This window comes from Betta splendens, chromosome 17, assembly GCF_900634795.4.
Source record: "Betta splendens chromosome 17, fBetSpl5.4, whole genome shotgun sequence".
NCBI lineage: Eukaryota > Metazoa > Chordata > Actinopteri > Anabantiformes > Osphronemidae > Betta > Betta splendens.
In genome coordinates this window covers 10,339,550-10,356,319 of record NC_040897.2, presented here as the reverse complement: position 1 = coordinate 10,356,319, position 16,770 = coordinate 10,339,550, and the positions used below count along the sequence as shown (strand labels likewise).

The window sequence follows — 16,770 nt, the reverse complement described above, 5'->3', positions numbered from 1 at the left end:
TTTTCATGTTTGCACTGAAAAGCACCACAGACATGTTTTATAAATCTGAAAATATTATAGTCTAGTAGAAATAATACCACTAAAATATAGTTTCTCTACCTCTGTCAAAAGCAATGGATGTTTAGGGTGACATGCAGCGCCACCCACAGGTAACAATGGGTATTCCCTCTTGGGGAATGAATTTCACAAAATCGTCACACTAAATAAGTGTAAAATGAATAAATGAAACAAGGCTCGAATGAATCAAAGCATTAGGGCATTTATTTTTTATTTGTAATGATTAATACTTTCATAGCAAAGAATAGTCAAATATTTTAATTCAAATCTTTCAGAATGCTTTTTTTTGTAAAAGCTGCAAGAAAACTGTATCAAGATGCAATACACCAACAATAACAAAACAATATTAAAACTGAGTGCATGCAGAAGCATATTTTAATATAACAAAATGTTAAATGCTAAAAACAAAGTAAATTCATCGATATGACAACTAAACTCAATCAAAATGCATAGATTCAATTTATTTAAAACACCAACTAAATAACCAAAAACATGTAAATCACTACAACAAATTCAGAATTAGAATATGATAATTTCCCCAACATTTTATATGTAGCAGAAAAAACATTATAGTAAAGCAAGTAGTTAAAACAATGCTGCTCTAGCCTCGGTTTATTCTTTGTAAGCTGTGCTCTATGATAAATTGTTGGAGCTGTATGAGCTGGAGGAGAAGCTGTAGGTGAAGGTGGAGGAGTAATCCACGCTGCCTCTACGTGATCCACTCCTGGAGCCAGCGCGGGAACCAGATCTGGACCCGGAGCGGGACCCTGGGTTGGACACGTTGTAAGGGCTGCTGATGCCCTTTGTGGACACTGAGGAGGCCTGCAGCATTTTCATACCATTGCTTTCCTCCACCATGCAGCTGTCCATCGCTTCCTTGTAGGAGATCTTCAGCTTTGTTTTGGGACAGGTCAGGTTCTTCTGGTGGCTGCGTGTGTCCTGGAGCTTCTGGGCCCCTTGCCCATCTAGCCACCCTCTACGAATAGCTTCTTCGATGCTGATGCGGCGCCCAGAGCCGGGCTCAACCAGGCCTCCGGTCAGGTACTGAAACTCCAAAAACCTCTGCCCTGCATCGTACGGCAGCCATGACTCCTTCACTGCCTCTGCTGCAGACATCTTTCTTTTTGTTTTCATGTCTTCAAATCCAAGGTAGGCTTTCTGGGCCGGTTTCAGCTTGGTCGCCATACTATCATCAATGATGCTGTGATGGACGGCATCTTGAAGTGAGAGTCTCTCACCAGTAGCAGGGTTGATAATGCCCCCTGTGCAAGTTTGAGCCTCCAACAGCCTCTGCCCGGTAAGATTATCAACTATACCTCTTCGCAGCCCTTCAGAGATGGTTATTTTTTCCAGGGTCTCCGTGTCAAATATGGCCCCAACAGGGCTGTGATCGTCAAACATCTCAGGGGGGGAGACGGTGATGGAGATACTGCTGATGCGTTTACGGACAGTGGGGGAGGATGGTGTAGCCTGAGTGGGGCTGCTGCAGGTCACCATGTCGTCCACAGTGCTGGCTGCGATGCTCATCTCAGTGCTGCTGGTTCTGCTGGTAATCTGATCCGCCAACTGGGGCAAAGTCAGATTTCCAGCACGATACTGATCCAAAGTCTTCTGGTCAATGACGCCGTTCTGCAGGCATTCCTTGATGTCGTACTGGGTCCCGGTTTTCCTATCCACTATCACCAAACGTGAAGAGCCGTCGGACCCCTTGATAGTTATTTCCTCCCATTCACACTCCTGCTCTGACAAGTCCAGGAAGGTGTCGTAGTCAATTAGCTCCCGGTGATAGGCCTCTCTCACGGACATCTCCAGTCCAGTGTCCGGGTCGACGATCACGACCCGCCTCTTGCGGAGCACATTGGTGCGGCTGTCCTGTGTCTTCTGGGGTTTCCTCTTGTCTTTGAGTGGCAGAAGCACCAGACCTGTTTTGGGATCTGAGATGCATCTTTCTTTCAGCTGAAGATATGTCAGGTTGTCTTTGGTGTTAGGGTCAAAGAAACCTTTCGTGTCATCCCCTTCATAAGTGAGGATCTCATTCATCTTTTCATCAAAATATCCTCTCTTATAGGCAACGTTGACATCAATTCGGTGGCTCTCCTTGGGGTCGATAATCCCGCCACTGGCAATCTGGGCCTCAAGCAGGCGGATTCCATGGCCCTTCTCAATAAGGTCCTTCTCAATGGCCTGGAAGAGGGAGATTGTTTTTCCGGTGGCTGGATCTGTGTATCCAGTTACCGCCTTCTCTGCAGACAACAGTTTGTTCTTAAACTCTTTCCCTATGAGGCCTCGCTTGGTGGCTTCCTCCACTGTCAAGAAGACATTGTTGACTGGATCAACAACAAAGCCGGACGCCGCCTGGGCCTCGAGGAGCTCCAAGGTGGTGCCTCTCATGAGAAGACCTTCCTTCATTGCTTGATAGAAAGGCATGATTCTGTCATTGGCCTCATCGTAAATACCTGCAATGCAGGTCGAGCCGTACAGGTAGGACTTCAACTTGGTTTCTATTTCTTGGCTAGTGAGTCGGCCCTGGTTGAACTTCTGCAAGTCCATTTCATTCAGCAGCTCAGACTTGACGAGCTCCTCCACGGAGACCTCCCCACGCAGGCCTTTAATGGTCGTGGATTTTTCTGGGCCACGGAGCAGGAGCAGGCCGTTAACCGGGTCCACTGAGCACTTCTTCCTCAGGTCGTTATAGCTTAGCTTCTCTCCTGTCGCTGGATCCTGGTAGCAGGGGGGCTTTTTGTTCAAAGCCCTGTAGAGGTCCTCGTCAATAAGATTGCGATCCAAGGCCAGATCTTTGGGAAGGAACACGCCGAGAACAGGATCCAGTATGCCTCCAACGGCCTCCTGAGCTTGTAGCAAGCGGACGGCTGTGTCTCTGTTTACGCGACCCTGTTTGCACGCCTGCCCCACAGATAACACCTTGCCAGTGTATGGATCCTTGAAGCCTGTGCTGGCTGCTTCAGCTGTCAACAGGGCGTCTCTGTCTACTGTGTCTACGATTCCTCGGGAACAGGCGGTATCCACGGGCATCTTTTCATTAAACGCAGGGTCCACTATGTAGCCTGTTGCTGCTTGAGCTTCCAGAAGCGCGAGGGCACACTCTGGGCTGAGGAGGTTCTTGTTTTTGGCTTCGGTGAAGGGGATTTTCCCCGAGCCTGTTGTCATGCCGGCAATGACGCCGGTGCCCTTCAGACTAAGTTGGATGTCCACAGCGACCTCATTGACCGTCTTCTGTCCCTTTAGAAGCTGGTCTAAAGTGGTTTTACTGATTATGCCACAGTCGCAAAGCTGGTGAGCGGTGACCTTGCGGCGCACCGCATCAAACACCAGCTTGGACGGATCAATTGCTGGAACCTTCTCATCCGTCTGGGTCTGTCGGGTCAGACTGCTGGGCCTCTGCTGCAGCCTCTGTATCTCCCTCTCCAGGGCTTCTCGCTTGAGGGCCAGCTCCGACACCTCCTTTTCAGACATCATCAGCCGGCTTTTGTACCGCTCCTCAACGCTCTTCAGCTCCCTCACGAGCCTCTCGATCTCATTTTTCAGAGAGAGCCGTTCGCGGTCGGCCTTGTCTCTGTCCGACTCACCCTGCTTGATCTGGCTCTCGCGTATCTCATACTGGCTCTTCATGTAGTTGAACTCCTTGAGGACGGAATTCTTTTCGTCCTGCAGCCGCTGCTTGTTGCGGAGCTCCGAGTCCAGCATGAGCTTGACGCGGGTGAGCTCCTCCTCCAGACGCTGCTGGCGGAGCTTGTCTTGCTCCAGCAGTTTCAGCTTCGACAGCAAACTGTCCTTCTCCAGCAGCAGGTCGCTGTACTTGCTTTGGGACTCGTGCACCATGATGGATGTCTGTGGAGAAAAAAAATACAAGTGTTACCAAAATTACTAACTATGATGAACTATGATCTGTTTGGCCCATGGTGAACTAGAAGCCCCCTTTCATTGTACAAGCCTTACAATTAACTACATACACAAGTCTTTGTAGCAGCATGTGGTACCGCACATCTTTCAGTTTGGATTGTGTTTGCATCTTTTTTACTAGTATTAATAAATAAATTTAATGAGGCTTTGCTACAATGACCGTGACATCATTTGCTATGCGAAAGGGTGAAATACATGCAACCAGGCAAAAGCTCGCGAAAGCAGATGGAGTTCATGCAAAAAAAATGAAAATGATATGTGCAAAAGCAGAAAAAAGTTAATTGATTAGAGTTGATCCTTCAGTGCAATCGGAAATACCTCGAGGGATTGCTTTTGGAATTTGTCTAGTTCCAACTTAAGTTTTTCTCTCTCCTTGGTCAGGTCCCCGATGAGACCCTGGAGCTCTGCTGTCCTCTTGCTGCTATTCTGAAGCTGCACATGCAAGGCTGAGATCTGAGTGGCACTCTCCCCATCAACAGCGTCTCTGCTAAGCTTCAGCTCGTCTCTCTCCTGCCTAACTGTCCTCAGCTCCTCCTCCAGCCTTAGTCTCTCCTTTGTCAGGTTCTGCGTCAGAGTCTTTAGCTTTTCGATCTCTGTTGTGTAGTCATTAAGCTGCCGGCTCTTGTCTTCAATGGTCTTATACAGACTTTCATTGCGCTGATTTAGCTCATAGGTTTTGGCCTGTTCCTGCTGGAGCTTCTGCTTTAGGTTCCTCAGCTCAGCTGTTACAGCTGCCAGTTCTTCTTTGGTGACATTATGATCCCTCAGGCTCCTGTCCAAGGCCTCCTGGAGGCCCTTGATGTCCTGCTCGTACTTCCTTCCTGAGCTGGAAGCCTCCAGCTGAACCGATTTCAGTGTGCTGATGGTGGTCGTGTGCTCTCTGCAGGTATTTGTCACCCTCTCCAACTCTGCCTCTATTCTCTTTCTACGCGTGAACTCCTCCTGGGTGGCTTTCTTTTGCTTCTCCAACTCCGCCTCCACGCCGTCGAGGGAACACTGGAGCTCCCGGACGCGGCTCTGCAGCCTGGTGGAACTCTGCTCGGCCTTCATTTTCTCACTGGTTTGCCTCTCCAGCTCCACTCGGGTGGTCCGGATGTCCTGCTCAGACACCTTGAGCTTGTTCACTGCCTCCAGGTAAGCGCTGTTCTTTGCTTTAAGCTCTGCCTCGGCCTGTTTCAGGTGGCCGACTTCCGTTTCCAGAGCCCTCCTCTTCTTCACCTCCTCCTCCAGGTTAAAGGTTAGGGAGCTGACCTGCCGGGACTTTTCCTGATTGTTTCGGACGGCCTCCTTGAGTTGGAGCTCCTCTTCTCCTTTCTGCTGTATGAGCGTTCTCAGCTGCACTTCCAGCTCACTGCGCACCCTGGTTTCTTTTGTCACCGATGCCCTCTGCTGACTGGCCTCCTGCTCTGCTCTGCTCTTTTGCTCTTCGGCGTGAGCAATGGACTGCCTCAGTCTCCTCAGCTCCTCTTCTAGGTCTCTCTTCTCAGCAGTGAGTCTGTCGACCTGCATTCTCAGCTCGGCCGTGTCCTCCTCCTTCTGCTGCGTGGTTTTCAGGACGGTGGTCTTGGTGACGTGGATCTCTGTCTCATATGTCTGCTTAAGCTGGTTAATTTCCTGGTTGCACTGTGTTCTTACCTTTGAGATTTCCGTTTCAGCATTTCGCCGGCGTGCTGCCTCCTCCTCTAGCAGTATCTTCATCCTCTCCAGCTCGCGTTCCTTGTCCTTCACAGACTTTTCCAAGTCAATCTTTGTCCAGTTAAGCTCCTCCAGCTCCTTCTGTCTGCGCCGAACAGCCCCCTCATACTCTTCCTGCTGACTGCTGTAGCGCTCCTCTGCCAGCCTCCTCTTCCTCTTCTCCTCCTCCAGTTGGTATCTAATGCGGGTCAGCTGGTCGTTCAGATCTTGAAGCTGGCTTTGTGTGCTGTCCAGGTTCTCCCTGGCTGCACTGGCTTGCATCGCTGTGGTTCTCTTTACTTCCTCCATAGAAATGAGCTGGTCCTTTGACTGAGTGAGCTCCAACCTGAAGCGGGCCAGACTGTCTTCCAGGGACTTATTTTTCTGATTACGGTCCAGGAGGTCCTCCTTCAGGCGCCGGAGTTCGTCCTCCAGCACCTCAATCTTTGTGTTCCTGATCTGAGAAGAAAACAAGTGTCTTTAGGAAACCTAACCTGTTTCATAAAAAATAATGTGTGTATTGCAAAAGTAATACTTACTTTCATCTCTTCCATATTCTTGAGCAGCTCTCCTAGGAACTTGTAGTAGTCACTAGAGCGAGTAAGCAGTTCTATGTAGCGGGACTGGAGATCAGCCGCCTGATGGTCAGACATTCAATTGTTAATAACATCTCAGTTATGTCTTTAAATGCCACATGCAGGTAAAGCACCAGCCTCAAGTAGAAGCATTCAATGTGATAAAAAGGAAATAAATGATTTCTATACATTTATTGTTTCATTTTGATTTAGTTCTAAATAATATTAAAATAAAAAAGGACTTGGGAGTGAATGAGTGCTTGTACCTCTTGTCTGACCACAGAAGCTGGAGACTGCAGCATTGTTCTCTTAATGGGAATATTAAGCAGAGTTTCCAGGCCTGAACTGTAGGACGCCAGCTGCAGCTCGTAGTCCTGCAACCATATTTATTACATGTTTATTGCTTGGTTTTTGATAATAATTAAAAATAACTAATATTAATATTTTAATTGAAGGCAAACCTTTACGGACGCAGCACAGGTGTCTGCAGTTTTCTGCACATCCTCTACTTTGTCCTTCTTTCCTTTAATTTCAGTGTGAAGCGTCTGCGCAGTAAGAAAACAGGGCATTAAATGATCTGATTTTATTTAAATTTTATTTTGGGGGGGGGGGGGGGGGGGCGTCACGACAAACTGTGACATGCCTTCTGTTGGTTGAGGTGATCCATGAGGGTGGGGATGTCGCTGAGCTTTGCCGTCTGGAGCGTGTCCTGGCGCTTCCTGGCATTGTTTATCCACTGTTCCAAGGAAGCGCTGCTCTGCTGGTAATGCTTCAGCTGTTGCTCTTGCTTCTCTAATTCCCACATTCTTGAGGAGGAAGGAGTGGGAAGCGTAGGAAGGGATGATAAGGTTATTTTTAGAGAACTTACCAGCAATGACGAACGCTGGATGTGGGGAATTTTCAAAAAAACTCAGTTTCTGTTACTATACCTGCTATCAATCTGGTTTTGGATGCGGCGCCAGCGGTCAGACATCTGATTTACTTGTTCTGAGTATCTGGACAAGTCCACATCGCACTTGTGGAAGGAGTCAGAGATTTGATCGTTCCACTGCATGGTTTTAGCCAGATTTGACTCCATAGCTGTCAGCAAGTCTCTTTTTACGTCCAGATCAGCCTTCATTTGCTTTAATAGAGAACAGAATTCCACACACGTGATTAAAGGTGGTACTAATTCATTAGAATGACTCTAGTCGGTTCAGCTGGGAAGAAAAACTAAATATGGTAAACGTGTCAAAACCTTCAGTGTGCTCCGATAATTCTCCACCTCCCGAAGGTCCAGAGAAGTGGTCTCCTTCTCAGTCAGCCGTGCCTCATACACTTTAACAATATCCTCGGCCTGAAGAAGACTCTGAAGCAGAGCCTGAAGAGATGAGAGTCTGCAGAAAGCACACAACCAGATTCATTTGTAGAATAAACACACTATAAGCCTTCGTGCTCTGGTCCCAGCATTTATTTGGACTGATACTGGTTGATTAAAACAACTCACCTCTTGGAATACGCTGAGTAGAGCCCCTGCAGGCCTCCGAGTTTCTGGTTGATGATTTCCAGTTCAGATCGCAGGAACCTGGCTTGCTCAGAGTCAGGCGGCAGCCCTTCCAGTTGCTTGATGATTTTTTCTCGCAGGCGCAGGTACTCGTCGTGAATAGAGTCCAAATCTTGATGCACATTCTGTAAATCAATCCGTTTTTAAATGACGTTGCATATTTACAGTTCTATTTAACCTGTACTTTGCATATACAGATATGGATTTGGCAGCGGAGAGGGCGAGGACCTACCTGCAGCCTCTGGATGTGCACTGTGCACTCGTGCACACTGTTTTCCCCCAGCGGGACATGGAGATGGTCGGTGAGACCGGACTCCGCCAGCTCCAGCCTGCGTCGGATTTCTTGCAGACTACTGAGGAGCGTGAGGTTGATGGTGGGAGTGGGTGGAGACGTGGGTGGAAGTTGGCTGCTGGAGACCTTGGTGACTGTGCTCTTGGTGATCTTCTGAATTGAAGTCTTGGAATCGGTTTGTACAATTCCAGGCTCCACGTCTTGCACCACCACATCCACTTTATTGGCTGGTGGAAATGGTGGAAAATATTGATTTTAGTAGACTAAGATTATTGAAACAACAATGCGATTAGTTGTTATACACTCACAGTATGTAGGCAGCTGGACAATCAGTGTATCATAGTGGTTCTGGGCTTGGTCGACGTGACCCTGGATGGCTTTCTTGTCATCTTCTCCAAACAGCTCAGAGCCTTGGCTGGTTCGCAGGAACTCCTGGTAGTGTGTCTCCAGTCTTTTGATGATGCTGCGATACTCTTCAGGACGCATCTTAGACAGCTGTCGAGGAGGAAAGATGAAGCAGGAGACGGTGAGTATGAACAAAGTCCTGCAAAGAGAACTTCATGTAACCTAAATTATGACTCGTTACCATGGAGACAGTGAGGGAGTTGACGTAGTTAATGTCTTTGAGGCAATACTGCCACGACATGAGGCTCTTGATGTTGATGTAGAGCTGATTCCAGATGTCCATGATGGCTTCGTAATACTGCGCATTCCTAGAGGGCAGAACAAGCGGCGGTTAAAACCACAAGCCCAGCAGAGGTCCACTACGAAGGACCAGCGGGAGGTTTCTCACTTGGAGGCGAGGCCGACGGTCAGCGGGTTCGGCGGGGGCACGAGCAGACACACGGAGGGGATCAGCATGTCCAGGCCTCCGGGTCCGGTCACGAGCCACCTGCTGCGCTGGGTGTTGTCCTTCAGGATGCCCTCGTCCCCTTTCAGAATACCTTTCTGCAGCACAAAATGGAAGAAATGGAAGGCTCAAACGCATTCAAAGGGGCTTTGTGTCCTATATCTGTATATCTGACACAGCGTGAGTCCCACCTGATCCTGTTTGAAGTCACACAGGGCCTCGACCCTGACAGGGCCGCTCGTCTTCTCCTCAGGGTTGCGAGGCTTCAGTCGGACGATGGACTTGGACTTGTTGACCAGACTGTTGACTTGCCTCTTGTTCTCCATGATGCGCTCCCGCTCTTTCTGTGAACAGGCGGAAATACGCACATGAAGCTTTTTCTCTACACATGCAGGTTGTTTGCACATAAACAGCCCCGGCACGTTTTGCGCTTCAGGCCCGCAGGGAAACACGTATGTCATGTGTCAGCGAATGACGAGAGCGCGACACCTCTAAGTTTTTCAGGAGCTCGGTGAGATTGTCCAGCGAGGTGCTCTTGTCGCAGGCGAACCTGCTGCGGATGCTCTCGTGCTGCTTCTGCAGGTTTGAATAGGTCTCATTCGCCTCCTTGAAAAACTGCGGAAGGCAAATGAAAAGCTTCACTATTAATCTGCATTCAAACACAAATGTCTTCACGTAGTGTGAGCAGGAGCAGCCACCGGGCACTTACCTGGCTGTAGGCGGCGTTCTCCTTCAGGTGGACGTGGATGCACTTTGTGATCTGGAGGAGCCAGCTCCACTGGGTCTGCAGAGTGTCCATATAAGCCTGTGGGCCGGCGGGCACTCGTCAGCACAAAGCCACTGAGCAGTTAGCCGATGCTAAAGGTTCAAAGAGTGGCCAAACCTCGATCTTATCCGACGCAGGGTGGTTGCTGCTCAGTTGCCCTTCGACCTTCGCCTTCAGCTTGTTCAGCTCCTTCTCCTTCTCCTCCAGGTCCCTCATCAGCCTCTGTCAGGCAACCACAGGGTGAGGAACGGAATAGCACGCGGGCCGGACCAAGCACCAAGCCACGCATGCGGGACGCTCACCGAGTAGCTCTCCTGCTTCTTGGGGATATACTGGTCGATGTTCTTGTCTCCCCAGTCGAACACGAGCTCCTCCTCCTCGCGCTCGTTCACCCACATTATAGCCCGGGAGATCTCCTCGAGGGTGATCTGGAGGTCACGCAGCTGACTCATGCGGCTGTGGGACATTTTCTAAGCGAGTCATGGAGAAAAGACACATACGGTAAATATGACAAATGACCAATGATGCTGATGCAGAATGTAATAACGAGCATCCCCACCTGCAGGCTGTCCCATTCTTGATCCAGCAATGAGAGGTTGTACTTGTCTCCCCTGCTGGCCTATAAAAAACGGTGGTGATCAGATTACTCATGTGACGCTCGTCATCCTCCAGCCACGCGCGCACCTACCAGTTCATCCCTGGCGCGCTCCACCTCCTGGTTCCTCTGGATAGAGCTGTGGTACCTCTTGTGGTTGTCGATTTGCTTGACTATAGCCTCGGGGTCGTCTCCCCACTGCCCCGTCTCGATCATACGCTGCGAGACGTGGGAGCAGTTCAGTATCTTACGAAGTCCAATAAATGCCAAACGAGTGAGTTTATATAAGCATGTGTCAGGCTTCTACTGGGACTGGAACTGATTGACACACTGTTATGAGTTCAACATATTTTTTAACCCTGTTAAACAAATTTTGCTTCACATGCCCTCTAGGTGTCAGCAAATAACCATTAAGAGCTAGGAGTTAACCAGGAAACTATTCCAACTATTCCCCCGTCACTCACAGCCCTGAGCTGCGATAAGAACCAACCACAACCAGCCTTGGCTCTTCACTTGCATTTTTTTTCCCCCTCTGTACTTTCTCGAGGCCTTTGTTCGCCTGCCACTCCCTTTTCCCTCACAGATACTTGGCTGAAGCTAAATGCTGAATACGTTTGCCAACTTTAATTAAAAGCAATTAATGTCCACTGGAGAAACGGACTACAGCCACGACCAGCACATTGAAACAGATCCCTTACTGCAGAAGCAACGTGTGTAGTTTAGGAGTCTAACATGCAACAGACCTATAAACCTACAACAAATGATGAAATGTTGGGATTATGAAGGTGGTTACACAATGACAGGGAGTGTTCCTGCTTGGGCGGCAGGCCTGGGGAGGTTAAGAGCAAAGCATTTTCCCATGAGCCTGTCAGAGACGTGCTGAACTGCCCTGTCCTAAAACAACTGACTCAGTGGAGGGTGTCAGATTTCACAAGGCTTTACTTCTACTTTTCTTTTTGCCTCTGTAGCCCCTTTATGTGCCTCCCTCCTCCTCCCCGCCCGGTGTCCTAATACCTCCCCTCTCCGTCTCTGGGAGACCTCTGTCCTCGGCTTTGTTTTAGTCCTCCTGCACCTCTCTGGGCCCCTTTCGCTTAAGGATCGGGTTCTGGCCGCATGTGCAGATGGTTTGGTTACAGCGGGTCAGAATAGGTGATGGGGTAAGTGCACCTCCATTACATACAGGTGCAAATATAGATTCTTTAATATATTAAAAACAACTGTGCACGAACCTGGGCATTTATGGTGATGTCACGCCTGACATGACAATGACAATGACTTTTGTTTTTATTTTGCCGTCTCTGAAGTATGAGGGTCTCACCTTCTGCTGGGTGATCCAGCCTATGGCATCATTAAAGAGCCTGCCGCCATCAGACGAGCCGATGCTGCCCCTGTTGCGTCTTATGGTCATGCCGCTGCTGACAAGTTGCTGTTGCTGTTGCTGTTGTATGGCAGCGTGCATGTTCTGGAACTGGTCTAAACTGCGGGAGACGCACAAAAGGGAATAAAAATGCATCGTTCTCCCAGGAAGCACGATGAATGCAACTTTAAGTATAATAGCATTTACCCGTGTTAACCTGCAGGCACGTTTAAGCAGAGGCATGAATGCATCTTCGCTTACCTCCTGAAGACATCATTAGGGATCCGCATTTGCTGCATGTCTCGGCCGACCACCTTCAGATGCTCCATGGTTTCTGCAGCCATGGCCAACAGGCTTTCAACCTCCACAGCTGGACCTCCCTGAATGATAAAATAATAAGCCTAAAATCCTGCCAGATGCCAGATTATACTCATTTACACCTGTAATAATCTCACTTAACGGCTCTAACCTGCACAGCAGGTCAGTCATTGGAGACCAAAACGTGTAAACAACGTGCCAAACTTACATTTTGGAGAATCATCATTGCTTTCTGTAGGTACTCGTAGCACTGGCCACTCAGGAATGAAGCTTTCTGCTGAATAGCCTGTACACTAGAATGAAAACATGGAGTAATAAGAAATATATGAATACAAGCATGTATTTAAAACATGCATTTTACAAATGGTCTTATCTGGTTATGGATATTTATTTCTTTAGGAAGGGAACCGTCTCAGTTACTAGGTTACTAAATAATTATTATAATTAATCATCGAATTTCCTGAAGGCTGCACTAAAAGCATATGATATTTAGTGTTTGAAAAAAAAAACAATCTCCTAAAAGTTTATGAAGAGTAGAACTCCGTGCAAAAAATACCGTGCATGTCTCACTGTGACCTTTGTTCTCCAGGGCTATAAGTATTCAGGGCCATTTCCAAAGAGGAAATAGTGTCACTGCTATAACACTAACATCAGTTTGAATAATGGTAGTGGGAGGACGTGCAAGGGGCGTGTGCGCGAGTTATTTCCTTTGCTGTGCTGTGGGACATATCAGGCAACAGATCAGCTGTGATACAAGCAGGATAACATATATATAACAATTATTATTATTATTATTATTATTATTATTATTAAGAGTTAATTTTGACGGACGTGTAGTTTAAGGTAGCTCTTCGCTCAACAGGTCTGTTGAATGGCTCACTTACGCACGCGCTTCAAAGCAACAGGTGACTCCGAAGGTCTCACCTCATTCCGCCGCCTCCGCCGCCCATGCTGACCTGGACCTTCTGCCCGCCGCCGCCCCCGCCGTGCACGGTGTGCCTGGAGAAGCTGGTGGAGTAGCTGTATCCGCCGTCGGCCGCCGGGTAGTCCCCCTGGAAGCCGTTTCCGCCGACGAACACGTCGTTCCTGTAGCCCGGGCTCGCCAGGTCGGGCCGGGAGTTGCTCCTCTGGCCCATGGCGGCCAGCTTGGAAGTGGAGCCGTACAGGCTCATGTCCGCGCAGCTCGTTCGCCGGTGCTTTCGGGAAAAGTTAAGTTCCGCAGTCGTCGCGTTCCGTCCGCAGCGCACGCACTTTTGCGCCTCTCGCCTCCGCCGCGTCGCCTGTTGCGCAGATAATGGTGTGCCGCGGGTAGACGGAAGCCGCTCGCTTTTGGAGCGGACAGAAACCACACCTTTTCTGTGTTGACGAAACACACTCCCGCAACCGCTGCCAGGAGTCCGTGTGCGGGAAGGTTAGCTGCGCGACTGCGGGGCTGCAAACGTCCTGTATGTGAAAATCATATGTCCGATTGCTCAACTGAATAATGACGAATTAAAGTTAAGATAAACAAACCCGATGTGAAATCAAACACATATGAATATTCTCTGTTGGTGCAGAACATATTAACATATAAAACTAGAGAGACATGAAGATGGAAAAATGACAAAAATAAATAAAATATCTTAAAACAAGCTTCATTAATTTAAAGGATCTGGCTTCACAGTAAACAGTGATCGGTCTTTATTGGGTCAATGCTCTCGAGGTGAACAGTCCGAGTGTTCAGTGTTTTCCACAGTTGCATCAACATTACGCGGAATGGACAGTTTCCTAAACATGAATTTGTGATTTAGGTTAAAGCTTTCCCTCCACTCTGCGTGGGATCCCTCGTGTCGTCTGCACATGCAACACGCCAGGAAGGTGTGTCTGAGCTTAAAAAGCGAAAGGGAGCGACAGAACAGGGCGACATATTAGGGAGGGTCATGATTAAGTGGCTCGAAGTGTCTGAGTAAACAGTTTTAGCTGTGTCTTAACTGGGATTATTAGAAGACGGACAAAAGGGCCCAGAGATCAAACGCAACAAATAGAAACTCACAGAAACAGACCCTGTGGTGACTTTGATGTTTTGCATTTTGACAAACGATCACGCAACGAGCGACTTTGCTGCGAGGAACTCCGTGCCCTCTGGTGTTTCACGTTTGAGCTACTGCGATAAATAATCAGCGGCATCGCACGGGAGTGGGAAAACACAGAGAATGTGACAGAGAGGAAGGAGAACACTGATGGCCCTGAGAGGTCAACGCCCTCAACAGGAATCTGCCCAACCACTTCGGTATCGCTGCCGTTTACCAGCTAAACTCATGAGCTGCGACTTGTCTGTGCCTGAAATATGAGAGCGTTTCCACAGTAATTATTTTATACCGGGCTAAAGTGACAGTTTCAAATATAATAACAATTTCTTGCAAGGCCAGTCTGAACACACCCACTGGTGGACACGCCTCGCATTTTTTCCCCCACTAGGCTCAGGTGGGTTCGTCTTATATGTGTTTGCTTTGTTCCAACTCCTGGGACGAGTTCTCCAAACAAAAGTCAGCTCAAGACTCAACACGAACCGTTCTCCAAAAACCCCGGTCTGCTGGAGTCAGTCTCACGCCAAATAGTAGGACTGGAACAAATGCAGACATGATTTGCTCGTAACGCTCCCCCAAATGAGAGTATTTCAGTTATTTCTCATTCTGAAGCCCTGTCATAATTTTCATTTTCTTTTCAAAATAAGAATATTGCTGAGAATTGTCAGCTGTGAGGTGTGGCAGATACTGGGGCGGGCGGGGGAGCTGATCAGGCACATTTAGTAACACTTGTTGCTCATCGAGTGCTGTGTGGCTCCTCCTGTTTATCCTCCTTCATCCCACATGTCTTTTCTCTTACCCATTAATTTTCTCATGCTCGCAGACGCGCATGGAGCATTTTGCCTTTCAATCAATACCCAGCTGTCGCTGCAGAGTGCCCCGGAGTCAATATTTAACCTGCTGCTTGCTGCCGTCCCAGTGGCCCCCCATGGTAAACTCACATCTGAGCTGTAAAACTTGATTCGACAGCCAAACTCGCACGTAGATGATGTTAGAGGTGAATCAGAACCCGTCAGGGTTCAGCACCGGGGTGCCGAATATCTGGCGCCCGGTGATTCACCGTGAGTGTGAGACCTGCTGACACTTGTAGACGCGCATGTGATGTCATTTCCAGACATTTGCACTGACATCATCGTTGAGCCAACAGCACATCAGACCTGACACCTGTTTTGATATCTGCGTAGACAACTGACGCTATTTCTCTTATTTATTGTGTCCTGGTCTGACTCATACACATGAGTTACAGAATTAAACAGAAAGAGAAAAAAGTGGCCTTTTCTTCTGTGGTATTTTCTTATCTTACCTGAAGCCAGGATCTTTATAGTATGTGTGTTTCAGTGGCTGCACCTTTGTATTGCTGTGCACAGTCCTGTACAACTGCTCAGTGTTTTTCTTTATCTGTGTAAGTTGACATTAACCCAGAGCAATAAAGAACCTGGACTTTGGAGCCTAACGCTACAGTGAGTGGCTGCATTGTTTGTCTGTGGAAGCACAAGTTAATTAGCGCAGACAAATCTGGAAAAGTTAATCCAGACACACTGATGCACTGTTACCTGAAAACAAAGGACAGGTCCGTGTGTGCCGTTCACAGAGGCACAACTCTGGATTAGTCAGTGCGGAGTGAAAGCCCTGACACGCCCCTCGATTTTTCTTTCTATTCGACACCCCGTGTGCAACCAGCCGGCGCGGACAGACGCCGGGCTGAGTCATAGCGCTGCGCATGGGCGGCTCCAGGACACACCTGAATGTTAGTTGCTAGGGCGGGTAACAGGCGGGTTTGAATGACAACAACAGCACAGTGAGACGGTGACAGATCGTACAACAGCAAACTGGTTTCTGTTGGAGCCTGGCCATGTGAAAAGGGGGTGAAAGCACCAAATGAATGGTAGGTTTGAAAAGTGATACAAGCAGCATAGGTCTGGACATAAATGGCCTGTGTGTTGTTGCTTATTGAGCCATAAAGAATGAACGGCACCATACAAGACACAGACTTTCACACTTGATTCGTTTTTATAAGTATATTCTATCCGTCAGCTTTCTATATTTAGTTGGTTGTAGTCTTAACAACTCCACAATTTTGAAAAAGGAAAAAAAACCACAAGCAGCAGCACAACACAGCAGATCAAATTACAGGCTTTCAACTGAGCAGACAGGAAAGCCGTGCTGGTGCTGCAGTCTGCCTGCAGGGGTCATCAGTGTGCAGCACAACGCAACCAGCCGGAACAGGACCTGGGCCCTGCAGGTTCAGACACACTGGGTGTGCACGCAGTAACAACTCACAGATGTGTGCTTATCTGTGATATTTACATGTGAAGTGACATCCAGCCTGTTCCACAGTCAGAGAGTTTGTTTGTGAGGATAATGTGTTTTAATTATGTCCCAAATGGGATTTTTTTGGTCCTGATGGAATGATGAACAGTCAGCACCAAGCGTGCACCAGGACATCCTGGCCAGAAGGGTGAAGCACTGTACTGTAAGTGGTGTAGGGGTCACATGATCAGGTCTGCGACTGAATCAACACTAACTGTAAGAGTTAGTGTTGTTGTTGTTTGGGACTAAGATTTTATTGCCCTTTATTTATCATTGTATTTATGTTCAGGTCAGAGGTCATGAAAAAACACAAGACAACAAAGCAAAAGCAACTAGAACAAAGCCAAAACAACTGGAACAAAGCCAAAACAACTGGAACAAAGCCAAAACAACTGGAATAATTTGTAAAGGTTGACGTGTTGGACCCAAATGATCTAATGGGTAAA

General features: G+C 48.2%; 1 protein-coding gene across 2 annotated transcripts; it reads right to left on the bottom strand.

The window, feature by feature from the left end:
• Nucleotides 1-243: 243 nt before the first annotated feature.
• Nucleotides 244-13,270, bottom strand: LOC114844280 (desmoplakin-A-like). Of its 2 annotated transcripts, none has more exons than XM_029131509.3 (24): nucleotides 12,873-13,270; nucleotides 12,157-12,241; nucleotides 11,892-12,010; nucleotides 11,592-11,751; nucleotides 10,367-10,492; nucleotides 10,238-10,297; nucleotides 9,981-10,148; nucleotides 9,796-9,900; nucleotides 9,622-9,717; nucleotides 9,402-9,527; nucleotides 9,104-9,256; nucleotides 8,856-9,010; nucleotides 8,649-8,775; nucleotides 8,371-8,557; nucleotides 8,003-8,289; nucleotides 7,714-7,895; nucleotides 7,465-7,603; nucleotides 7,157-7,350; nucleotides 6,871-7,033; nucleotides 6,689-6,772; nucleotides 6,494-6,601; nucleotides 6,192-6,290; nucleotides 4,297-6,111; nucleotides 244-3,906 (listed from the first exon to the last, which is right to left on the bottom strand). In XM_029131509.3, exons 1-24 carry the CDS (start codon nucleotides 13,118-13,120, stop codon nucleotides 691-693), a joined length of 8,202 nt encoding a protein of 2,733 aa, XP_028987342.1. In that variant the 5' UTR covers nucleotides 13,121-13,270; the 3' UTR covers nucleotides 244-690. The 2 variants fall into 2 exon arrangements, with proteins under 2 accessions (XP_028987342.1, XP_028987343.1); XM_029131510.3 differs by having other exon boundaries at nucleotides 5,614-6,111; nucleotides 12,873-13,269.
• Nucleotides 13,271-16,770: the final 3,500 nt, after the last annotated feature.

Coding starts and splice junctions, on each gene's coding strand:
- LOC114844280 (XM_029131509.3), bottom strand. CDS start 13,120: ATGAGCCTGTACGGCTCCACTTCCAAGCTGGCCGCCATGGGCCAGAGG. Junction 10,298..10,366: donor AGCGCGCCAGGGATGAACTG/GTAGGTGCGCGC, acceptor CGTTTTTTATAG/GCCAGCAGGGGAGACAAGTA. Junction 6,112..6,191: donor AGAATATGGAAGAGATGAAA/GTAAGTATTACT, acceptor TTTTCTTCTCAG/ATCAGGAACACAAAGATTGA.